This window comes from Lepus europaeus, chromosome 5, assembly GCF_033115175.1.
Source record: "Lepus europaeus isolate LE1 chromosome 5, mLepTim1.pri, whole genome shotgun sequence".
NCBI classification, from domain to species: Eukaryota; Metazoa; Chordata; class Mammalia; order Lagomorpha; family Leporidae; genus Lepus; species Lepus europaeus.
The window spans coordinates 98,127,904-98,155,264 of record NC_084831.1 but is presented as its reverse complement, the minus strand read 5'-3'; the positions used below and the strand labels follow the sequence as shown (position 1 = coordinate 98,155,264).

The window sequence follows — 27,361 nt, the reverse complement described above, 5'->3', positions numbered from 1 at the left end:
ACAGCCCCAGACTGTTTGAAACTTAACTTAAAGAATGTTGTTTTAAATAAATACCCTAAATACTTTTGGCACCACTGGATTATTACTGTTATTTTCAAAGCAACATAAAAACATGCCTAGAACTTTGGCATCTCTTTCAACTATCTACCAGAACACAGCATTTTAAAATCTCCAGAAGAGGAAGACAACACATATACAAAAGTATTGTTTCAAACCTAAAGGACTTTCCTCCTCAGATCCTTAAACTTTGGCTTACCTAGACTAAAGCAGACTGAGCCAAACTCATACCTTCAATCTGGCAACTTTTTTGGCCAACACATACTTTATTGTACTCTTGTATGTTTTTCCCAAATAAGTTAGACTTAAAAGGGCATTGATTGAGGAGTCAGTGCATTTGGGGTATAGCCCAGAGCCCTGGGCTCCAGTCACTTTGTCAGACACAATAGAGCATGGATTTCAAGACAGGATTGCTTCCTGTGACCAAAGCTACAGAGAAAGGATTTGTTTTTAGACATTAATACTTACGAAATGTTAACTCTGTGTCAACTAAAGCACTGCTACCTATGGATGAGATTTCAAATCTGTATTTTCTAAACCCAATGGTCAGCTCCAAACATCCACTGCTGTTATATCCCACCCCTGCCACTTGACCCGATCTGAGCCACCCAGGGACTGCTGCTTAATGATCACATTTCTCCCTGCAAACATTTTATTCTCCTTCCATACAACACCCAGGACTGTGTCTTGTTCATCAGGCTGAAGACTTATCTTGGACCCAATTCCGGCCCATCCTAGCATCAGCTCATAATGGGCAGGAGGTAGGCACTGAAATGCAAGTATTCTCAATACCCTCTCTCTAGAGAGTACCAAACCTGGCTTTTACTACCTTGATTCATTTGGACTAGTCCACATCTCCAAAGTGCTTTACATCCATCCTGGATAATCAAAATGATTATCCAACTGTTGAAATTTATAAAATCCAGATATACAAATTTCCTAGAATTTGACATAGCAGAATATGGCAAATCAAGAAACATTTATTTTAAAACTCATATTAAATAGTCACACTAACAACAGATATCAGATGCATCTAAATCAGAACCTGCTACCACCAACCACCCACATTCACCTTCAGTTCCACGTCCAGAAACCTGATGCAAGCTGTTGTAGCCAAGAAGATAGGACTGCTTTTCCTCCCAGTTCATTGACTTATGTTATAATTCCTAAGAGGGACAGACTATTGTCACCTCTCATCCCCTCCCCTCCCAGTTCTGTGTTTGGAAGCCCTCTTGTGGGTAAATGTGTTTTAGAAGATTACCGCTCCCTTCCCCTACCTAACTCACACTCACAGGGCAGAGTCTCTATCCAAGAGGGTGGCTAAGAATACTGGGATCCTAATAGCTCACATTCCCCAGTTTCTTCTTATCGGACAAAGGTACTATGATGGGAAGTGAAAACTGTTCATCAACATTCCTCATCTCCTGTTTATAGAAGTGTCACTCCAAAAAAACAATCTGCCACCCATGCCTCCCTGAACTAGCAGAGAGTTTCTCCCTAGGTAAACAGCAAGAGAGTGGGGTTGACTCACATTCTGCAGGTCTGGTTCTTACTTACCCCCAAAGGCACTGAGAGGGAGTTCAGAGCCAGTGTTTCTTGAAAAAACAAATTTTTTTCTCACCTAAATTAACTTTACAATAATGCAGACTTGAGGACAGATACTAGACTGGAAAAAGGACAATGACCACAGAAATGAGAACGGAGTTACAATTACTCTTCTCAACTGTGATGCATCAGAGTTTGTAGTTCCCTGCGTGGGTTTAACAGCTGCAAACCGGTGTTGATTTAGAATTCCACTGTGGTCATTATGTGATGGCTGTGGCAGCCAAATCTCTGTAGAGTTGGTAAAGTAGCATCATTAGTTATATATGAGGTAACTACAATTCATACAGCTTTTACTTTGATGAAATTCTCACAGTAATTAGCAGTGGAGCCGATACTGCAGCCTAAATACTTTGCCTCTTAAAGAAATAGTCTTTCCTTTCAATGCAGAACAACATAGATCTGGCTTAAGAGTGAAATAAAATATATCCAGAGCTTTCACTGATGAATGAATGAATGAATAAATAAATAACAAAACCTCCCAGTTCAGACACCTGATTCTAGCTTCCTGCTAATGTAGACCTTGGGAAACAACAGTGATGACTGAAGTCATTTTTTTGTTCTTCCCACATGGGAAAGGGGTTGAGTTCCCTGCTCCTGGCTAGGTCCCCTAGTCTTTATAGGCATTTGGGGAGAATGAATCAGCCATGCAAGTTCTCCCTCTCTCTGTGTGTCTCTCCCCCTCTCAAATAGATAGAAATTTTTAAAAAGGTCGTCTCCTCTTGGCCTACATTGGATCAAGTACTGGAATCTGACCTAGCATGTGGCTAATTATGTAATAAAATTTTTCTTTTCCATAGTACAAAAAATTGAAGCTCAGAAAGTTAACTAGCTGAGAAATATATTAATAGGCTTTCATTTGTTATAAGCTTGACCATAGCTAGTTTTTGTCAATAAACTATAAACAGAAAGTCCTAGTCTTTCAAGAAGCACACACAAGTTCTCTATAACCTGTTTATCCGTAAGCTGGCAGAATACAAGTTTCTAAAAAGCCCATGGCTTGGTACTGTTACATAATGGGGAAAAGCATGACCCTCTAAATTGCTATAGAGAACTTCCCACCATCCTACAACATCTACTCTTGATTCATATGTAAGTGGCAATGACACTTCTACCAAAATGGAGCTATTAATATCTTTTTTTAAAAAAAAGATTTATTTTATTTATTTGAAAGACAGAGTTACAGAGAGAGGTAGAGACAGAGAGAGGTCTCCTATCTCCTGGTTCATTGCCCAGATGGCCGCAACTGCCGGAGCTGAGCCGATTTGAAGCCAGGAGCCAGGAGCTTCTTCCAGGTATCCCACATGGGTGCAGGGGCCCAAGGACTTGGGTCATCTTTTATTCTTTTTTAAATTTTTTTTTAATTTTTTTTTTTATTTTTGACAGGCAGAGTGGACAGTGAGAGAGAGAGAGACACAGAGAAAGGTCTTCCTTTGCCGTTGGTTCACCATCCAATGGCCGCTGCAGCTGGTGCGCTGCAGCCAGCGCACCGCACTGATCTGAAGGCAGGAGCCAGGTGCTTCTCCTGGTCTCCCATGGGGTGCAGGGCCCAAGCACTTGGGCCATCCTCCACTGCCTTCCCGGGCCATAGCAGAGAGCTGGCCTGGAAGAGGGGCAACCAGGACAGAATCCGGCGCTCCGACCGGGACTAGAACCTGGTGTGCCGGCGCCGCTAGGCAGAGGATTAGCCTGTTGAGCCACGGCGCTGGCAACTTGGGCCATCTTGTACTGCTTTCCCAGGCCATAGCAAAGAGCTGGATCAGAAGAGGAACAGCCAAAACTAGAACTGATGTCCATAAGGGATACTGGTGCTTCAGGCCAGGGCATTAACCCGCTGCGCCACAGCGCTGGCCCGGCTATTAATAGCTTTACATTTTCTTTATAAGTGATTTGGCCAGCCCTAACTGATACATTCCTTGTCTATAGCCTCAACATATTCTTTTAATGATAAAAATATCCCTCCAAAAGAAAGTCAGATTTTAATGTTATAAAAAAAGTTGATCATGGGATGTTACACATTCTAGACACTAAAATAATGTGCTGAATATACAATCATGTGGCATATAATGATGTTTCCATGATGGACTGTATGTAAGAAAATTATTGGAGCTGGCACTGTGGCATAGCGAGTAAAACTGCTACTTGCAGTGCTGACTTCCCCTATGGGCACCGGTTCGAATCCCAGCTGTTCCACATTCGATCCAGCTCTCTGCTATGACCTGGGAAAGAAGATGGCCCAAGTCCTTGGGCCCCTGCACTTGCATGGGAGACCTGGGGGAAGCTCCTGGCTCCTGGTTTTGCATCAGTGCAGCACAAGCCTTGTGGCCATCTAGGTCGTGAACCGTGGATGGAAGATCTCTCTCTCTCTCTACCTCTACCTCTCTGCAACTCTGCCTTTCAAATAAATAAATAAATAAATAAATATTTATAAATATTTATGAAAAAAATTATATTATCTAGTGGCATCAAACTCATCTTAGTTTTTTTAAGTGTACTCTATTATGTCCCTACAATAGTGAAATTACCCATCAAGGTATTTCTCAGAACGTATCCACCGTTGACACAGACTGTAATTCATATTTATATTTTTCTTACAAAATTATAAGTAATTTCATTGAAATTATTGTGTACCTTATCATATACAAAATTCTGTAAGATAACTATTATCATCACAGGTTTTGGGGAGAGGAGAAAAAAGCTAAAACTAAGCATTTTAAATATTTGTATTTTTAAAAGATTTATTTGTTTGAAAGGCAGAGTTTTAAAGACAGAGAGACGTATAAAGACAGAGAGAAGGAGAGACACAAAGAGAGACTGGTATTCCATTTGCTGGTTCACTCCCTAAATGGCCCCAACATCCAGAGCTGGGCTGATTCGAAGAGCCAGGAGCTTCCTCAGGGTCTCCCACATGGGTGCAGGAGCGAATACACTTGGACCATCTTTTGCTGCTTTCCCAGGCACATTATTAGGGATTTAGATGGGAAATAAAGCAGCTTGGACTTGAACTGGAGCCCATACAGGATGCTGGCATCACAGGCCAAGACTACCACAGTGCCAGCCCCCAAATATTTTCATTTCAACTGAAATCTTTCTCTCAATACAGTTTTAATCATACAGTCATAATGACCCACATTGTTTTTCAATATTTTCCATTGATCTGAGGGTAATTATTTTTAGTATAATCTCCCTCTTATTCTAGAAAGACATTTTTATTAGATTAAAATGAGTTGCTTCTTTCTTGGAAAGCAGTTCACTTTTTTTTTTTCCCAATACATTTTATTCCTCCCTAAAGACCCATACATTTCATTAAAATCTAACTTCAAGACTAATACAAGAAAAGGATCTGGGATAATATTTCTTTTGAATTCATCTGCCCAAATTTCATTCAGTATGAGCTATCAGAAACTATAATTTCTGTCATGTTATAGCTGGAGATATAGATCCCCTTAAGCTTTTCATTGTAAGTTTATTAATATTCTATTATCCCAGAAATGTAGTGTTGTAACACAGGGTAGACCATATTAGGAGAACTGTAATGACTGAATACCTAAGTTAGTATCAATACATCTATCTTTAAAATGACAATAGTTAGGTTGTCTCTACTCAACAAAGAGGAAGATGTGTCATTTCATCAAAATTGACTTGATTCCATCCACATCAAACAAACATCAAACCTTTCTCTTGTGATGACAACTCCACTCTTTTTTCAGATAAGGAAAAAAGAATAATGTACAGGTCATAGATGGATCCTCACTCCCTCTCTAACCCACATATAATCTACCAGGGGATTCTGTGGGCTGTGTTCCCAGGGTGAAATCTGGGACTGACCACTTTCCCCACTTCACCACACTGCCAGCACTTTCCTGAACGCCTTCTCACTGCCCTTTCTGCTTCCATCCTCGGCCTTCTGTTTACTCTCAAATGGCAGCCAGAGGAATCTTTCTAAACTATCAGACAAAATCATTCACATGTAGAGATCCACAGATGTCTACATTTGGTTCTTGCCAATTCAACTAATTTTTCCAGGGGTGAAGAATGTCCAGTGTATGTACTGTCCAGGACATGTGACATCATTTAGTCTGGCACTGCCAAAGCAACTGCAGGCAGGATTCAAAACTCAACGAATCTTTGACAGGCTAATTTCTAAGAAGATAATTTTTTATGATCTGTGAATGATGCTATATCTTAATGGCCCTTGGCAGAAAAAAAAAAGGTTCAACACCCCTGGCAGTCTAAGTAAGTCTGTAAAATAACTACTGGTACAAGAGTTTCATGCCATGGTATGATCATACCTTGAGATGACTGCATCCCATACTGGAATGCCTGGGATCAAGTTACAGGTGTGCTGCTCATTCCAGCTTCCTCTAGAGTACAGGCTAGGAGGTAGCGGGTGATGGCTCTAGCACTTGGGTTCCTGCCACCCATGTAGAAGACCCAAATGGAGTCCCTGGCTCCTGGCTTCAGCCTGGGTCAGCCCTGGCTATTGTGGCTATTTGTTGAGTAGACCAGCAGATAGAAGATTCATCTCTCTCTCTCTCTCTCTTATTCTGCCTTTCAGATAAATGAATATTTTTTAAATAACATCTCATTATGACATAAGAGGAAGAAGGGTAGTTGAAACACATAGTAAAAAATATTACTAAAGGTAGCTTTATTTGGGTGCAAAAAATGAAATCTATGCATAATTATTTTATAATACACACTTTCCATGAACTTTTTGAAGATCACTCATATATTCATCACTTCAGGGGAATAATTTGGAACAATTTAATTTGAATTGTCATTGTTCTGATTATTTTCAATGTTCTGTGCAGAAGATAAGACAGAAGAAAACTAATTTTAATCAAGTGCTTTAAGTTAACTATAAACGAATACTAAACACTTATACATACATTATGCTGTTTCCTTCTTATAAAAACTTTCCAATGTAGTTTTTGTATTAGTCCTCTTGGCAAATGCAGCGTACCAAGAACACATATCTGAAGGCTTTATGAAGGTTTAAGATTCAAAATACTGTGTTCTTCCAAAAACTCCTTTGTAAAAGAAAATAAAACAAAACATCATAACAAGTAGTTGATCGGATTTCTAAGGTATAAAATGAGTATACATTCAAGTTCTATAATATAATAATAATTACAATTTAAGTTCTGAATGTCTAATCCATATCAAAATGATGAATAGTCACAAATAAGAAAGTTCACATACTGTTTTAGGAACCAAGTTAGTTAAAATGTTCAGGTAGTATTCTCATTTCTTTTTTCAATATCTGGCCTCACCAGGATATCCTCTACAACAGAGTAAGCTTTGAAGTTCACAAAATTTGATTCAACATTGGCATATCAACCTGACTTCAAAGGGGCTTATACTGCTGAAGAATTTCACTGAGTTCAAGGAAGAGGAGAAGCTGAACTTCCTGTGAAATCTAACTTCAGAGTGTGTGGTACCTTCAGCAAAATTAGAAACATCCGGATATCAAAACCGGAGATTTGAATGTTCAATTCACAGAGTATTTCTTTTTAATTTCCTGTTTGTTCACTATTGTGAAGTGACAATGAAGAAACTAACAAGTTGGAAGTTTAGTAGTTTGGAGATAAATCTTTGCTGAAACACACATTTAATTCTAGGTAAGAAACAGCATTGGCATAAACTTGTTTTTTCTTGCCCATTCATCTATGTAGTACTGGTTTATCAACCTCATTTTTATCTTTCCCATGAAGACATTCCCTAAAAATCCATGTGTTTGTCATGATTATGAGCTTGGGAACTTGATTACATTTGGCATTTATTTTATTTTACATTTATTTAATCCACTTTGGTTAACACCTATAGTTCCAGAAAGAAAATTACTTTCAGAAGTTTCTATCTGTGTGTCTTCCTTCCCCTGTGGTTATGGTACTCTCTTCTTTTTTTTTTTTTTTTTTTTTTTTTTTTTTGACAGGCAGAGTGGATAGTGAGAGAGAGAGAGAGAGAGAGAGAGAGAGAAAGGTTATGGTACTCTCTTCTAATCCCAGCTCTCTTCCCTCAGCCTGTTATATAGCCTTGTTAAAATTTATAGCTATGAAGTGCTACTAATCTTACGTGTCACATTCAAATGGTCTATGTAGTTGCAGTGTCTTTTGCTAATTCTAAGACCACATGATTTTATCATTTTAGCATCCACCTGTATGAATGAATGAACTATTATAATTTATTTGTATATCTCAAATTCATCTTGTGGTTTGGTAGAAGAAAATTTTATCTAGTTATTTTTACTCAAACCACATTGTTACAAAACTCTTGTACTGTTACAACATACTCCCTCATCATTTGTGTGTATATATATGTATAAATGATTATATATTATATAATATATGCTATATATTATATAAATGACATATATATTCATCATTCCTTCATCATTTTATATATATATATATATATATATATAGAGAGAGAGAGAGAGAGAGAGAGAGAAAGAGAGAGAGAGAGGAAGAGGATAGAAATTGATGCAACAAAGTTTATGATTGTTTTCATGTCCTGTATAATATTTTTGTCCATTATGAACCACACATAATGAGAGTGATCCCATGAATTATAAAGGAGCTATAAAATTCCTACTGCTTAACATTTTCCTGTACTTTTTCTATGTTAAGCTATAGCTATAATTACTCTTGTGTTATAATTACCTTCAATATTCAGTACATTAACATGTTGCATAGATTAGCAGCCCAGGTATGTAGCAGGGTGTACCATGTAGGTCTATGTAAATACACTCTTATGAGCTTCACACAAGGTTGAAATTACATAATGACACACTTTCTCTAACTAGTCTCTGTTGTTAAACAACATATGACTGTATTAAGTAAGGCCTGTTTTCTTGAAGAGTTAACATACAATTTTTAGTAACAATATATATATTTAATACTATACAAAATCATTTCATATGTTATGTCAACTTTTTTTAAGATTTTATTTACTTATTTGAAAGTCAGAGTTACACAGAGAGAGAAGGAGAGGCAGAGAGAGAGAGAGAGAGAGAGAGAGAGAGAGAGGTCTTCCATCCACTGGTTCACTCCCCAGTTGGCCACAAGAGCCGGAGCTGCACCGATCTGGAGTCAGGAGCCAGGAGTTTCTTCCTGGTCTCCCATGTGGGTGCAGGGGCCCAAGGACCTGGGTCATCTTCTACTGCTTTACCAGGCCATAGCAGAGAGCTGGATCGGAAGTGGAGCAGCCAGGTCTCAAACCAGTGCACATATTGGATGCTGGCATTTCAGGCTGTGGCTTTACCTGCTACGCCCAGCACTAGTCCCTCTCCTTTAACTCTTGTAACAACCCTATTGACTTTAATATTTAAATAAATGATGTTTGAAACAGTATTACTTCATGAGAATTTAAGAGATTTTAATGAAAAATTAATAGATTGATATCTTGAAATAGAAATTGTAATTATAAATACATCATTTTTTACTATTTTTATAGGTGAAGCAGTATGCTACCTTATAAGAAATGTGCTATTATCCTCCCCATGTTGGTAATGAAGACATTACCATGTAGTGAGACTAAATCACTCATGATCACACAGAGCTAGAGCCAATATTCAAACCCAGTCTTCCTCTTTTCCAGAGCAAAAGCTCTTTAAGCCTATACCTATTAGAAGTTACAAATGAAATATTATGTGGGATCTCTGTCTTTAATGTGCTGTACACTCTTATTTAATGCTATAACTAGTACTTCAAAAGTATTTTTTTTCACTTTGTGTTGCTATATGGGGGCAAACTGTTGAAATCGTTACCTAATATATACTAAACTGATCTTCTGTATGTGAAGAGAATTGAAAATGAATCATGATGTGATTGGAAAGGGAGAGGGAGCGGGAAAGGGGAGAGTTGTGGGTGGGAGGGAAGTTTTGGGAGGGGGAAGCCATTGTAACCCATAAGCTGTATTTTGGAAATTTATATTCATTAAATAAAAGTTTAATAAAAAAAAGAAGTTACAAATGAAAGATACCTTAGCAAATATTACATCCAAAGCCTTCATCTTATAGATGAGGAAGTGGAGGCAGAAGTCATTATCTGCCCAAAGCCACAAGGCTCTGGGAGAGACTTCTGTGACCTACACACTACCCACTGTCACTCTGAGAGACACATAGGATTCACCTTCTTTTAAGATCAGAGGCCACTGCTGCTAATTTCTGGCAATGGATGAATCCACTTGCTGTGGAAATGGAAATGCAGATCTCTCTGGCTCTTTAAAACAGTAAGAAAAGTTATGATATTAAAAACTATGAGTTGGTTTATTCTTGATCAGTCTTGGGTTTCCACTTAGTATGTTGATCCTTTGAAATTTAAAAATTTTATTAAAGGCCTTTGTGACTCCAGAGAGCTAACATTCCTTTACATGAAAGATGAGATTTGAGACTCAGTGCAGATATTTTATTAATTCTAGTGTTGAATTCAGACTTTCACTGGGGAAAAGAAATTTCCTACAAGTGTACTCACACCTATTTGTCCTCCATATTCCATGGTTGTTTCTGAGACTATATTCCATGGTTGTTTCATGCACTAGTTAAATGATTTTTATTGTGCACTTTTGATAATAAGGAAACAAAAGATAAAAAGATATATCATGCCCAGAATGGTTTAAATTTTCAATAAGGAAGATGAATGTATAAGTTGAATATTTCTACATAATGTGAAAACATGGTACAAAAAATAATTTTGCTTTGTGATAGAAATAAACAAAATTAATATATAATGCTTTATATTTAAGAACAATATAGTTTTCTAAATATTACAAAAATAAAATGGATAAAAATTCACTAAAAGTAATTGAGATCTGCTTTAGGAAAAATCCTACACATGTGCAATGCACCTAATTAAACTTCTTACCTTAAAAATTTTAGACTCCACAATTTTTACATAATACTAGCAGTAGCAGAGACTGTTAGCTGATATCAACCATTGTTCCTGTTCCACTGGGACATAGCTAGACTGAATATTCCTTCCTTCATTTCAGTTAAGCTTGAGAGTGACTGAGTGGTAGCTAATCAAATGTAGGTAGTAATATAAAATATTGCTTAGAAACATAACCATAACAATTGCCCCCATGTATAAATCTTACATGCTTTGTCCCTTCCCATCTTGGTGCAGATAAACATGGTAACTGTGGGAATTGAGGACACATTGATGAGAGGACCTATGTCCCTTTGTCACTGAGCAGAGGAGAATCTCTCAAAGACCAGACATCTTATGTTTTTTTTAGAAAACACCTATGGGTCAGTAGAGGTTACAACTATTATAGAGGCATGTTTTGAATTTGAGTACCTTAAAGAACACTTTATTTGGACAATTGAGAAAACTAAGTATTGACTACATAATTTTGTTTTTTCAACTCACCTGTTTTTGTTACAACTTTTTTTTAAAGATTTATTTATTTGAAAATTAGAGTTACACAGAGAGAGAAGGAGAGGCAGGGAGAGAGAGGTCTTCCATCCACTGATTCACTCCCCAGTTGGCCAAAATGCCTGGAGCTGTGCTGATCCAGGAGCCTGGAGCTTCTTCCGGGTCTCCCACGTGGGTGTAAGGGCTCAAGGATTGGGCCATCTTTTTTTAAACAGGCAGAGTTAGACAGTAAGAGAGAGAGAGAGAGAGAGAGAGAGAGAGAGAGAGAGAAAGGTCTTCCTTTTTCTGTTAGTTCACCCCCAAATGGCCTCCATGGCTGGCTCACTGCGCTGATCTGAAGCCAGGAGCCAGGTGCTTCCTCCTGGTCTTCCATGCAGGTGCAGGGCCCAAGGACCTGGGCCATTCTCCACTGCACTCCCAGGCCACAGCAGAGAGCTGGACTGGAAGAGGAGCAACCAGGCCAGAATCCGGCGCCCCAAGCGGGACTAGAACCCAGAGTGCCGGCGCTGCAGGCAGAGGATTAGCCTAGTGAGCCGCGGCGCCAGCCAGACTTGGGCCATCTTCTACTGCTTTCCCAGACCATAGCAGAGAGCTGTATCAGAAGTGGAGCAGCCACAACTTGAACGGGGTGCCCATATGGGATGCCAGCACTGCAGGCAGCAGCTTTACCTGTGTCGGCCCGTGTTACAACCTTTTAAAGCAGAAGGACTTGAGCACTACATTCACAAGCCTAGCTGACTTAGTTTTTCAGCAGCTTTACAACATATCTACATAAATAATTGCATTCCCCCAAACAATACTACTCTTTGGAAAACAAGCCTCATAGAGTTCTCACCATCAAGTTGTTTCAATTTAACTTATTTCTAGAGCATGTGCATGCAGGGAAAGGTTCAAAAGTAGATTCTATAAGATGAAACTCAAGCCATTTTAACAGATTTCTTTTAAACACCAACGCATATCTCAAAACAATTCAGTGACTACATAATTTATGATGCTTCAAATATTTTGACAAAATTATTAGGAGATAAAAGATTCTTAACACATTCTGTAGAGATTAGACACTGAAAAGTAAGATGCTGGGAATATAAGTAAAATAAACCAGTAGTGTGTGAGGATAGATGATGATGGGATATAAGGGGAGGTTTCATGGTGCTGCATTATGCATTTCTTTCCATTAGTATTGGGAATATCCATTACAAAAGGTAAAACATTGCCCTGAAACAATTTATTGTTAGCAGGGTTGTTATTATGACTTTTAAATGAGCAAGAAATAACCTTCATTAATGGCTGTGCCATTTTTATATGAAAGTTTAGATAGAATACTTGTGATATGACAGCCCGTATTTTTTAACTGAGATATAAACAAATCCCTTACTTTTTTTGTCATGCAGGTGTTAATAGAGCATAATTTATGGAATCACAGAACGTTAGAGCACAAATTGTGGAGAATATTAGCCATAGGACATTAGACACAATTTAGTCCAGTAGCCTCATTATAAAGATGAGGAAATTGGTTGAAATTACCAAGAATAATTCCATTCCTTCTATCTGTTCCCTCAGCTCCACGATTGATAACTGCTTCTACAGCTATTGCCCTCCTTTTCTCTTTTACCCATTCACTTACATTAACAGCTTTGTGCCTAATTAATAATAATTCTCATTAATTCACATTACTCAAATGACTGGTGTGTGTGTGTGTGTTTTTTTTCCTTATTGGACCCGGGTGTGGACACACATCTTTATCTTCTGGTGGTGATTGAAGTAAATAAGGATATAATGGAAATTAAGATTTACCCTGGGGGCTGGTGCTGTGGCATAGAGAGTAAAGCCACGGCCTGCAGCACCAGTATCCCATATGGGCACCAGTTTGAGTTCAGGCTGTCCATTTCTGATCCAGCTCTCTGCTATGGCCTGGGAAAGCCGTGGAAGATGGCCCAAGTCCTTGGACACCTGCACTTGTGTGAGAGATCCGTAAACTCCTGGCCCCTGGCTTCAGATTAGCACAGCTCCGCTGTTGCAGCCATCTGGGGAGTGAACCAGCAGATGGAAGATCTCTCTCTCCCTCTCTCCCTCTCTCCTTCTCTCTCCATCTCTGCCTCTGCCTCTGCCTCTCTCTCTCTCTCTGTAGTTCTGCCTTTCAAATAAATAAGTAAATCTATTAAAAAAAAATTACCTTGGTGGTCTTTTCTGCAGTGAGCCAAGGGAAGAGGGGTGTGTGGGGGGGAGTACATATAGCAGTGTTTCCAAATGCTTCCTTCTATACTAAATTTTAATGAAACATATACAGCATAGGGGTCATTCCAAAGTGGCTTTGATAGTCTCAAGCATCTTAGTTTTATGTCAGATATACATGGAAAATTTAGCATGGCTGAGAATGACTAACTCTTTCTGATCTCGTTTTATGGTTAACTTACAATAGGTTTAGAAAAGCTATAGATTAAAAGCTAGAATTCTTGTGGTCTTTCTTCAGTTTCTCCTTCCAGGGGTTGTTTAAAACTTGTAACCAGTTGAGGGGCAGCAGGTTAAAGTCCCTGCCTGAAGAAGAAGCTCCTGACTCTTGGCTTCAATTGGGCTACCTCTAGCCGTTGCGGCCATTTGGGAGTGAACCAGCAGACAGAAGACCTCTCTCTGTCTCTATTCTCCCTATAACTCTGTCTTTCAAATACAAAAACCTTGTATCCAGTCACATTTTTAAAATGGCCTAATTTACTAACCCTCAATTTCTCATTTTATACTGTCAAAATATAAAACATCTCTTTTTTCAACCTAATATTGCTGTCTTCTAGGGAAAAAACTGATAATTCTTAGCTCCACTTAAACACTGCCTGAAAATAGAGTCAGACTGCCTATCCCTTGCATTTTTAGAGACATTCATTCATCCCCCATGTGCTACAAGCATTGCTACCTATTTGGTTTTTTTCCAGGCATGACTTTTCTCTCTATTTACCTATCTTGCAGATTTTTGTATGTCTATATCCCTCATGCAGATTATCTGATAATTAAGTATGTCTTTTTATGTAGCAACTCAGAATGATTAACTATTTCTTTTCTAGGATCTGTTTTCTATCCCCTGTTGACTTATTCATTTGATGCTTACACATAAAATGTAATGTATTTAGGCCAAGATCGCTGCCTCTCACAGTTCCTCCTAGGTAGTCCTGCTGACCTGTCACAGAACTCCAAGACTGTCTGCTGATATGCAGCCTGCTTACATATTTGTGTGGAAAATTCCTACTAATATATAAAGATCGGCTTGCCAGTGATGGATATTTGATGCAGCAGCTTAGGTTGTCCCTTGTGATGCCTGTAGGTTCGGTGGTTTAAGACCTGGCTGCTCTGCTTCCAATGTGGTTTTCTGCTAATACTCATCCTGGGATGCAGCAGATGATGACTCAAACCCCTGGGCCCCTGCCAACTCTATGGGAGACCCTGATGCAGCTCTGGACTTCTTGCTTCAGCCTGACCCAGCCTTGACTGTTGTGGGCATGTAGTGAGTGAACCAGCAGAATGGAAATTCTCTCTCTCCTCTGTAGTCTTTCTTTCCTTTCCCTTTTTCTCACTTTCTCCCTTTCAAATAAAATGAAAATAAATTTTTAAAAATGTTCAATATTGGATGACATTTTACTTCAATTGTAATTGATTGCTTAGAAGCTGAGCTGTAGTTTTACAAGTCCAAAAGATTGAAGCATGCTTTGCAGTCCAGCTGATATTCTTGGGGGCATGGGCATTTCAAAGGCAGAAAATGTTAATGGTCCCACCCTATGGGCATATCTGTTGATTCTATTCAAATAGTAGCACAAAATAACCAAAATTCAAATTCCTTACAAGGAACTCTCACTCTAGATACAGCAGTCAGGGAGTTACCAATGTGAAAATTTGTAATAATTGAGAGATTATTACAGACTTTGGTTAATACTTTCAATTTAATGATTAGGGTTTGAGAGGGGAATAGAGGTAGTAGGTAATCAGTTAATTGTTGTCAGTTGAAAATATAGTGGGAGATGAGCAATAGCCAATAGTGAATGGGAACTATATTTGAGAATGTTCCTGTATACTATAGCAAAGAGAGTCATATAATGTCTAAGTAGATAAATTTTAAAAATAGAAGTAACTGAGGAACTTCTATATAAATCATGGGGAAGTAGTTATTAAATAAATTACAAAGAGGGAGTGTGTGAGAGAGATACCAAAGAGACATGCTTCTATAGATAAAAATGTGAAATTGAATATGATCGAATTTATATTTTTGTGTATGTTTATATTTCTGAAATGAAATTGAAAAGATACACTACTAGTTTTACTTTTCCTGTGTCCTATGATTCATATAAGATTTCAGAATTAAAATGTAGCTCAAAGTAATTCAAAATAATTACACAATTGAGAGGATTAATGGACTTTTGACTATAGTGCAACATAATTTATTTACTTTGACACTTCTAAATCTTATTAACGGGGTGACAGCACATACTTTTTCTTTTCAAATAATAGTTGATTAAAACATTTACAGACCCAATTGCCATCACTGTTTGACAGTCCATGGCTAGAAGAGTGTTATGTCCTATTAATTCACATATAAATGCACTGATGGTCTTTAGACCACAATGTGAATGAATATTGCACATTTCATACTCTATCATGTCTCATTGCATTAGTAGCCATGTATGTGATGAGGTCTGTAATATATGGCTGTTTTACAACATTTTCAAATGCACTTGTCACGAATGAAGTAGCCAAGTACTTCATTTAGCAATATCATTTTCAGAAAGCATGCGTCTCCAGGAGCAGGTTGGCATTTGAAATAATTGAAGTTGTTTTTCCTCTGTCTAAGGCTGAAAAGGCTCATGTAATTTCAGTAATTTTAACTTACATTATATTTTTCTTTCAAAAGTTAAATCATGTTCTGATAAGACCTCCTGTGTTCTCTTTTCATTGCTTGGGCATTAATTTTTTGTAACCATAGGGCTAGCACTTAACTTCTGAAGGCTTCTGTTTTTATATAGAGTGCCACATACCAAGTATATTGATAGATAAGACATATAAAACCCCCTAGAATTTGGAACATAAATCACTCTAAAAATCTATATTTGATTTTCACATTACAAGTGAAAAGTAGGGTAGGGATAGTGTCTTAAAAAATCACTAGGAATTAGATGCAAAGTTCCAAAATACTCTAGTATTCTGAAGTATCACAACTTTATGAAAGTAAATTTCATTCTCTTTGGACTGTAACTTTATCAAGATTCATTGAAAAATTGTGGAATTTTAATGGATTTCCTCTTAATTGATAATTGACTACACTAAAGAATTCTTTAAAAATCTTTAATTACAATGTAGTGGAGCATGCATGAGACTGTGTGCAATCTATAGAAATGGCAATGGGGAAAAATGGCTCTATTTTGTTTCTTATTTTTCATTAACTATTTGGCAAAAATTTTATATATCCAATGTATGCAATATGATGATTTGATACATGTATACATTGTGTAATGAGTATAAAATCAACTTTACACACATATCACCATACATAATTACCATAGCTGTATATTTTCATTTATGAAGAAGACACTTAAATTAGCTTTTCAAAGTCAATTTTCAAATAAATAATACAATATAATTATCTATAGTCACCATGCTGTATTAGTTGGCTTTTGATTACACCAAAATATCTAAGAGAAAGTAATTTTAAAGGAATAAAGTTTTCTTGATTTGGAGGTTCTCTAAGATCAAGCAAATCCCATTAGTTTGCTCATCTGGTGAGTCTGGAAGGCAGCAATGATGGAACATGTACAAAGAAACCATCACACGATGGGTCAGGAGAGTGCATAGGCCCATCTCAGACTCATAAACAAACACTCACTGAAAACTACATTCTGAAACACACCTAATGAATTTGATGACTAGACCCACCTCCTAAAAAGCATCAATGAAAATAGTCTCCATCCTTATGTGATTTATCACGAACATTAACCTATTTTCCCTTAATGTAAGACCTTGGGGATCAAGCCTTTAACAGATAGGCCTTTGGAGAACACCCAGACTAATATCTAAACTATAGTACTGGGGCAGAAATTTGGCACAGTAGTTAAAATGCTGCTTAAAATGCTTGCATTTCATAATGAAGTGCCTGGGTTCAAGTTCTGGAACTACTTCTGATTCCAGCTTCCTATTAATGCACACCCCAGGAGTTAGCAGGAGTTAGGACTTAAGTACTTGAATCCTGTCACTCACATGGGAGATGCAGATTAAATGCTAGCCTACTATTGGCCTGGCTCAGCTTGGACTGCTGGGGACATGAGGAGTAAAATGATCAATGAAAGTTTTCTCTACTTATCTTTGTTTATCTCTGTCTCTCTGCCTTTTGAATAAGTGAAGAAAAAAAAAAAAGCAAAACATAGTCCATTCCTCAAATTTATTTGTATAACTTAAAACCTATATTCTATGACCAATATTCCTGTATTTCTCCATGATCCAGCCCATGGATACCAATAGTCTACTCTCTCCTTTGATGAGTTTAATGTTTTTATTTTTCAGTTTTCACATATAATTGAGATCAATCATTATTTGTCTTCCAGTGTCTGGTTTAGTTCATTTAGCATAATGTCCTCCAGGTTTATCCATGTTGTTGCAAATGTCAAAGCTTCCTTCTCCTAGAAGGCTAAAAATACCCATTGGGTACATCTATTAAATTTTACCTATTTATCCATTAACAGAAACCTAAGTTGTTTCCATATCCATTTATCTCTTATTAATGACATTGAAACTTCTTTTTGAACAATATGCAACATGATGTGTAAGATTATTTTTAAAATGCATGGGATATCATTTTATCAAAAAAATCTGTGTAATCCAAATGGCTATTATTGTACTTTCACTGAAGCAAAAGGATCAAAACTATAAACGTCTAGTTTTGAAGATATCAAGGACCAACTTCTGGGTCTGGTAGACATTATTTTGAATAAGGTCAGAAACTGTTGGTGTCCCAACATGGTGAGCTAGGGAATGGATACTAGAATTTTTCCCTAAGGGATGGGCCATTTTTGTGGAATAAAAACTAGAAAATATTGTCAACACCACAGAATAAGCAACAGGAACTATTTAAACTGTAGAAAATCTTAGTAGATATTAGAGGGCCCTTATAATTCACCTGGAAAAGCAGTGAAAGATGGCACAATTACTTGGGCCCCTGCCACCCATGTAGGAAACCCAGATGGAGTTCTAGACTCTGGGTTTTGGCGTGGCCCAGCTGCAGTCATAGCGGCCATTTGGAGAGTGATCTAGATGATGTAACTCTCTGTAACTCTGTCTTTAAGTAAATAAATAAATATATTTAAAATATTTTAAATATATTTATTTATTTATTTGAAATAGTTACAAAGAGAGAGGAGAGGCAGAGAGAGAGAGAGAGAGAGGTCTTCTATCCACTGGTTCACTCCCCAGTTGGCCACAATGGCCGGAGCTGCACCGATCCAAAGCCAGGAGCCAGGAGCTTCTTCCAGGTCTGCCACATAACTCAGGCCTGGGAGACACAAATCCATTGAATTTTAGTGAATCTGGAGACATGTTTTAAAGTAATGAAATTGATTAGTATGTATGTAATTCATAGCAGTATATTTTCATTGATCATTATACAGTGAACATCTGATATAGAGGAACCCCAAAATTAGTTGAAGGAGTTGACATAGAACCCCCAAAACTAGATCCACTTGTCTGATGTGCAGAAAAGTCAATCACTGACATCAAGGTGTTGAAACAAAGGATATATTTATTGTAATATGCAGAGCAGGGAGTTGGATAGCTGTCATTGAATTTCCAAGCTCCCCAAGGGGTTTAGGGCTGAAGTTGCTTATGAATCAAAGTTAGGAGTTAAAGGTGCATCTACAGCTATTGGTCTGTGGTTCTTGTGGTTCTTTAATAGGACAATGGCACTTCTTTTGAGATGAAAAAATGGGCTTCATCAGTGTCAAAACAATCCTAGCGAATTTATCCAAAGTACATATGAAGAGACACAGAACAAAGATGATAGTTTATTGACTTTCTCAAATATATCTACTTGCAAAGAAAATAACATAGATTTGATAAGCGGATTGGAAAACAAACTTTCTAAGTCTCAGTATAAGGAACAAGAAATTGGCGATAGAATTGGTAAACAGTATTCAAATTGCAACAGTATTGACAAACAGATCTGCACAAGTAAATACAAGGAAAAACTAATAAAAAGTGAGAATTATAATCCAGAAGCTTTTGACAATCTCCAACCTGATAATTCAAAAAAAAAACTGACTCAAAAGTTAAAGTTACTATGTTGGAAACGTCAGAATATTTGAACAACTATGAAAATAAGTGCTCAAATAAAGATTCAAAAAGGCCTAAAACATGTGAACAAAATACTCAACTTAATAGCATCGAAAATTATCTCAACAATGATAATGAAGGTTTTAAATGTAAAAAACTAGATCAACTGAAAGATGAACATGGTAAAAAAGAAGATCCAACTGATGAAAAATCTCAGACCTCTTCTCAGAGAAAAAGTATAAAGGACTCTGTCTCTACATGTGAACAACTGAAAAATACAGAGGTGTTGAGGACTACAGTGAAACATTCAAGTGTCTGGCAAAAACACAATTTTCATTCATTGGATGGAACTTCAACCAGAGGCTTTCATCCTCGAACTGGATTGCCTCTCCTTTCAAGTCCTGTTCCTCAAAGGAAAACACAATCAGGTTACTTTGATCTGGATTCTTCATTACCACATCTGAAAAGCTTATCATCTAGAAGTCCTCAACCATGTTTAAACATTGAAGATGATCCAGATATTCATGAAAAGCCGTTTTTGAGTTCTAGTGCCCCACCTATAACAAGTCTTAGTCTTCTTGGAAATTTTGAGGAATCTGTCTTGAACTATCGTTTAGATTCTCTCGGCATTGTTGATGGCTTTACTGCTGAGGTTGGGGCAAGTGGTGTTTTCTGCCCCACACATTTGACTCTTCCAGTTGAAGTGTCATTCTACAGTGTTTCGGATGATAATGCTCCCTCTCCTTATATGAGTGTGATTACTCTAGAGTCCCTTGGTAAAAGGGGTTATCGAGTACCTCCTTCAGGAACAATACAAGTGACCTTATTTAATCCTAATAAGACTGTGGTGAAGATGTTTGTTGTGATATATGACTTGAGAGATATGCCAGCCAATCATCAGACAGTCCTAAGACAAAGAACTTTTTCTGTTCCTGTTAAACAAGAAATGAAGAGAAATATTAATAAAGAGAACATCCGACATACCGAAGAACGGTTATTACGCTACCTCATACATCTGAGGTTCCAGAGTTCTAAATCTGGAAAGATCTACCTCCACAGAGATGTACGGCTCCTGTTCTCTAGAAAGTCAATGGAGGTTGATAGCGGTGCTGCGTATGAACTCAAATCTTACACCGAATCACCAACAAGCCCTCAGTTTTCACCAAGATGTTGATAAGGAGTGATGGTTCAAAGTGTTGGCTCAGTACCTAAGTTTGAAAGTAAAAATTAGCATAGAATGGAGTGTACCAAATTAACAGTCAGGAGAGTGGATCCTCTCCTGTTTTCCTGGACCAGTTTTTAGCAGAAGATTCCTGAAATGAGATCTACATATTCCAAGTAGACTGGAAACACTCATGTCCTAATCCTTTTTGTACTGTTGAAACCACTTCATTGGACATGTTGCGATAGCAAACCCCCCTGTTAGATTAGTGTTTAGACATTTTCTTTCTCAGTTATTTAATATTTAATGTTTTCCTTAATACTCAAGTGATGTTTGTCTCTAGTGTTCTAATGTAGCACAAATTCTATGTAAAATCATACTATGTATTTTTGACATTAATGTTGAAATATGAAATATATGCACAAGTCTTTAAAAAAAAAAAGAAAAAATGGGCTTCAACCAGTCTTCAGGCTACATATAGGTGGTAGGTACTTCCTGCCCTGGGAATGCAGTCACCCCCTCCCTACTGCCCAGAGACAATTCTGGCCATCAAGATGTTAATTATTAGAGCAACACTTGACTTCATGTGTCTGGTTATAGGTTATAGTTACACCATTCCCTCAATTTAGTGAGTTCATTTTAGTAAGAAATTGATTAGCAATCATAAAGTAAGGTCAAGAACACCTTAAGCTAATGGTAGGAGGCTGGGAACTTGTGATATCTTGCATCCTTCATTCAATGCATTTGTATAAGGGTTCAATTTCACATTCATTGGCATGGCCCAAAAAGATGTACTTTAGATAGTAGGGAGAAATTTCTCACAGGTAGAGGATTACTTTCAAAGAATATACTTGGCTAAAACTGAGCCTCAAAACATTGTCCTGAATGCATATACCAGGTCAGAGAACAACTTGGAGTCATTTGTGGGTTTGTATCTCCTTTACTCACTTTGGCTGTGAGAAATGCACAAGGAACAGCCACTCATTCCTACCTTCATGTGTGTGATGGCAATCGAACACACACACAGACACATCTACCTACATCCACACATAGCCACATATGTGTCCACATCCATACACAGACAACCACATACATGCCTGCATTCATCCACGACCAGCCACACGCCTAACATGTCTCACAGTAGCTTAAATGGGTTTACAGAAGAAAGTGGTCCAGAACCAAACCACTACATAACAGATTTGTGGGCAGCTAGGCAAGCAGGTGGACCTGTCAGTTAACATGATACCAGTTACCATAGAGACAGAAATATGGGAACATTGAGATAAGCAGCCAAGAGAAAAAGGTGTGGGAACTTCATAAATACCATGTTTCTCAATTTTCTCAACACTTGCTTAGGCAAATTCCAGATATAGGCAGGGTAATTCCAGGTCTGGGGCAGAAAGTGACTGCTAGCTCCATGAAGTCCCCAGGCTGGCGGAAGACCTCTTTATCATAATATCAACCAGGTGACATTGTGCAAGCAGCTCACAGGGAACATCTTGGTAGTGTTTTGAGACTGGACTTCCTGCTTGCTCACATCCTAGGGTGCACATTGTCTTGTTTCTTATGTAAGCATTGTTTGCAGACAACCAGAGAAAAACAGAAGGAATGTACAAGCTTTGATGCCTGGACGTCAGAGTCTGGAAGATCCTTCATGATTATGCCAGACCAGGTCCTCCCTTCTTTGTGGCCTCTTTACAAACTCCACAACACTCTCATTTAGCAGGGTGATAATTCTTGGGAGTCAGAGTTCTATAACACCCTTATCTGTCAATATCCCTCAAACCTCGTTCTCATTATTTTGATTTGGCATCATAGCAGGGATTGATCTTTTTGTAACCAGTTACAAACAATTTTTAGACATGGAATATACTGAAAAATGATGCTACTGATTAATTAAAGAAGGGTATTTCCAGGAATACAGAGTGAATATATGGATAAAGAACGAAGGCTTGAACACAGTTGCTCCAGATGACTAAGATGAGAGAGACTGTCTACATAACCCAAGTCAAATTGACCGGAAAGATAAGATTAGTAGCTCTGTCTGGGCACTGCTTGTACAAGTCTAGATGTTTCTCTTGAATTCTTTGCAGGCTTTTAAGAACAGTTTGCACTCATATAAATCAGATTGCCAAGTACATATCTTCTGGCAACACTGTGGGATGTAAAACAATTGAGTAGCATAGCTATGCTACGTCAGAAGAGGGCTTAAATACAAATATACTGGAGGGCATGCAAGAATTCTGAGCATATGTGTTGTCATACCCCAAAATTGAGAAAAAATATTTTTTTAAATTTTAATCAAGAATCAAATAGAAAATAACAAAGGCTTTAAGTTAAGGAAATAAGAGAAAAACAAAAGAAGTAAGCAATGAACTCTGTGACATATGCTTATGATATGCACAGGCATAAGAAATATAAAATTTAAAGTACTTTTTAAATGGAACAAAGCTATGGTAATGCAAATTGGTACTAGGCTATCTCTACAAAAGCAAATCATTGAGGTGAGAAAATGCAAGGAGGAGAAGAAAAACGAATTATATTGGTATATCCAGAATTATGAAAAAGAGTAGTAAAACCGAAAGAGAAGGGAATTATCTTATTTGCATTGGAGGAAATAGAGATTTGATCATCTTGCATAGGAAAATATTTGAAACGGAGGCCCTGGGTATAAGATCAGGAGAAATGATTGTTATCATTTCTTGTTCTCAAGGAAAACAAATGGAATGAAAACCACTTTGAACCAAGAAGCAAAGCAAATGAAGTGAAAGTGAGAAAATAATGAAGTAAAATAAGTAATAAACATGAAGGAAAATAAAATCTAGTGTATCATTATTACATACAATATTATCTGACTAAATCCTTTAATTAAAATACAGTCAGATTAATATTAAAAAACAGCCCAGATGATATTTACTTAAATATACTGTAAACAGGAAAATTAAAGGAAAATTAAGAGATGAAACAATGGCTAACAGGCATGTGCAACAAAAGGTAAGCAAGAGTGGCAATATTAGTATCAGACAAGGTGTCATTTAATATTAAAAGCCATACATATGATAAAAGCTAATAAAAGGTCATACATTTTTTAAAAAGGTTTATTCATCTAATTGAAATTTTTGAAAGGGAGAGTTACAGAGAAAAAGAGAGAGAGAAAGAGAGAGAGATCAATATTCCATAAGCTGATTCACTCTCCAAATGGTTGCAACAGCCAGAGCTAGCCTGTCTGAAGCCCTGAACCAGGAGCTTCTTCCAGGTCTCCTACATGGTTGTAGAGGCCCAAGCACTTGGGCCATCCTCTACTGCTGTCCCAAGGTACATTAGTAGGGAGTTGGATTGGAAGTGAAGCAGTGGGAAATCAAACCAGCACCCATATCTGATACTAACACAACAGGTGGAGACTTTGTCCACGAAGCCACAGAGCTGTCAGCAAAGGTCATGCTTATACTTGATCTTAGCCAAAAGGCCAAGAAGTGATAAAGGTCATACTTATAAAAGAGATACTTCAGGGCCAGCGCTGTGGCAAAGCAGGTTAAAGCTACTGCCTGAAGTCTCAGCATCCCATATGGGCAACCAGTTCAACTCCCAGCTGCTCCACTTCTGATCCAGCTCTCTGCTATCGCCTGGGAAAGCTGTAGAAGATGGCCCAAGTCCTTAGGTCCCTGCACCTGTGTGGAAGTTCCAGGTTCCTGGCTTTGGATGGGCTCAGCTTTGGCCGTTGCAGCCATTTGGTGAGTGAACCACTGGTTGGAAGACCTCTCTCTCTCTGCCTCTCTGTAACTCTGCCTTTCAAATAAATAAATAAATCTTTAAAACAATAAGAGATATTACTTATAAGTCTGCATATGTACAAAGAAAAAGTATATGAAAAAAGATCACAGTTAGAAATGATAGAGCCAGTTCTGCAGTGCAGTGGGTTAAAGCCATCGCCTACATTGCCAGAATTCCATAGGGGCACTGGTTCAAGTCCCACCTGCTCCACTTCTGATCCAACTCCCTGCTAACGTGCCTGAGGATAGCAGCAGAGGATAGCCCAAGTGCTTGGGCCCTTGCACCCATGTGGGAGACTTGGAAAAAGCTCCTACTTCCTGATTTCAGACTGGCCAAGTCCTGGCCAATTCCTGGCCACTGTGACCATTTGGGGAGTGAACCAGCAGGTAGAAGATCTCTTTCTCTTCTCTCTCTCTGTAACTTTACCTTTCCAATAAATATATCTTAAAAACAAAAATAAATGACAATGCTTACTAAAAATACAATAATGTTTAAACTATGACAATGACTCTCTGATTTGGGTAGATGTAATAAAAATCAGTTGAATGGTTAACAATCTGTCCCAGAACTCAGGTGGACCCTATTTTTAATAATAGATAAAATAAACATAAGAGGGTGAAACAATTAACTATGATGCTTCTATTTAGAAATTTGCATTGTATTATTTCATAAAGGTTAATTTTAATCTACTTTGAATCTTGCAATAATTAAATTCAGAAAATATTTATTCGATAAATAATCATACAATTTCTTGCTTACTTTTAAATCAGCTATGCATCAAGAAAATAAAAAATAAGAATTTACCTACTGCAACTATGGGTTTACGATATTCAAGTCACAGGCTTAGAATGAATGATGAAGCATACTATAAGGAGGGTAACATATTCTTTAATGAAGGAAACTAGGAGAAAAGAGTTAGAAAGTTGTTTACTACTCTTTTGACTTTGCCTTTAGTTTGTAGGGGTTATACTTCCCCTGTTGAGAGAGAACTTGCAAAAGATTCAGTGTTTTGATGTATAGTATCTGAACTCCAAAGAGAATGTAATCTTTGTGGCAAGCGATCCAAAAGAAGTCCTCATGGAATTTGAGCAAGCTCTGAAAAAGATAACCACAGCAGCAGGATGCTTCTCTAGAAATGAAACACTTCTAAGAACAAACAGAGAAACACGCAGTCCTAGTTTATTCAGTTTTTATATGTCTGTTTTGTACTAATAATTTCTATATTTTTAAAACAATCTCAGGATAGCAAGAATGATTTTTTTCAAAAATATGTAAAAAAACACAATTAGGTGAATGCTTAACTCCAACTCCTAGAACCAAATTATAGCCTTTACATAGTTGAATTTATGAGATCTAACACCTAAGGGACTTTTATCATTTTGTATGAAAATAATAACAGAAAATTCTAGACTATGTAAATATGGATACTTTATTTTCCTTCTATCAATAAAATTATAACAGATGTCATTATTTTATGAACTCAATTATAATATTTTATGCAAATGTATTCTAAGGATCTTCATTATAGGGAATGAATATTATTAGGCTAGTATTTTCATAATAGATATTTAGAGTTAGTGTGAAATATTAAGAATGTTGAAAATTATATTAAATTACTTATATTTAGTGACTATAAATTAAAGGCCTTGTTGGCAGAATTTTCTGTTTTATATGACTTTATGTGATTACATTTTAAAAATCAACAACAAAAAAACATTAGCAAGGAGCAGAATCATTTTTTTTCCTTCTTAAAAACTCTTAGGAGCATGTTTTTAGCACAGTGGAAGAGACAACATTTTGGACATCCACGTCCACTTTGCTTTGCATGGCTTCCTATTAGGCACTCAGGAGGTAGGAGATGATGGCTCAGGTACTTGAGGCCCTGCCAACCCCTGAATTAAGTTCTCTCAGCTCCTAGATTCAGGACAACCTGGTAGGGATGCTGTAAGCACTTGGGTAGTGAAGAACTAAATGCAAGATCTCTAGCAGTCTCTCTGTGTCTGACTTTCAAATAAATAAATATTTCAAAAATTCTTTATTTTACTCAAAGTTAATTCAGTTATTTAATAATTCATCATGCATCCTGAAGCAGTTGATATTTTTGCAAGTGATCTCATTGTTTTAGGTTGGATTTTTCTCCCACACTAACTTTGGGATATTAACTTCATCATACATAGTTTATTTTAGGTGAATAAGGAGGAATCTGGACCCAGGAAGCCCAAGAAGAACATTGAAAGAATGCAGAAGGGAAGACACAAGCCAGTGAAAGTTTAGGCTAATTTGTGTTGGTGAGTTAATTATCATGTTTATGTAAGACTCAAGGCTCTGGGAATCAGAGGAGATTTTGAAAAGCACCCATCCTTATTTTCATATCAACAAACAAAGAAATTCTGGTGTTGAAGGCTGCTATGGGGAAAGTAAAAGTCTTGAAGCTGCTCTGTATAAGCTGCAGCTTATAAGGATCTCTCAGAAAAAGCTCTCAGGCAATGAAGAATAGCAAGGATGAGTCAGTCACTGGAGCTACCTGTAGCAAGGCTTTGCTGTGGCATGCATGAGATAGCACATATGTGGGACAGCTAGATGCTTCTGCACCTGTTTGGGGCATAATGAAGTCCACAACATCTATTAAGAGGTAGTAAAATAAAATTCCATGATTATATATATTTATTGACAAAAGATAAACTTCACCTAATATTTATTATAACAAATAGGAGTGTAGCTTAGTGAAAGAAATGTGGGTTTTGTTTTCAACAGTTCTAAATTACATCCCACACATAGGTTCTCATAGCTGTGTGATTTTTAGAATGTTTTTTAACCTTTTTGAACCTTAGTTTTCTCAGAGGGAAAAGTGATTGTGATGTCATGTGAGTTATACTGTAGTTAAAGGAAGTTAAATAACACTTCCAAAGAGCCTAATGTAACACAGATATATTTGGCATTAAAATGTAAGTTTGTTTATCTATTCACATGGTTATTTTGATTAAAAAGACAATGTATGAAATGGAATTACTGGTGCTTTGTTAACTTTTCAAATTTCTCTATGGGAATTAATTATGAATTAAAATTTGAAGATTTTCCTTTTATTTGTTCTCTTTTA

The 27,361-nt window shown here is 37.3% G+C and overlaps 1 protein-coding gene across 1 annotated transcript in view; it reads left to right on the top strand.

Moving 5' to 3' along the window:
• LOC133759157 (atos homolog protein A-like) overlaps window positions 1-20,913 on the top strand; it is a 52,380-nt gene extending 31,467 nt beyond the window's left edge. Inside the window, 2 exon segments of the mRNA XM_062190112.1 lie at window positions 18,998-19,306; window positions 19,309-20,913. Of these exon segments, the coding sequence (XP_062046096.1) occupies window positions 18,998-19,306; window positions 19,309-20,505 (1,506 nt within the window). The 3' untranslated portion in view covers window positions 20,506-20,913.
• Window positions 20,914-27,361: the final 6,448 nt, after the last annotated feature.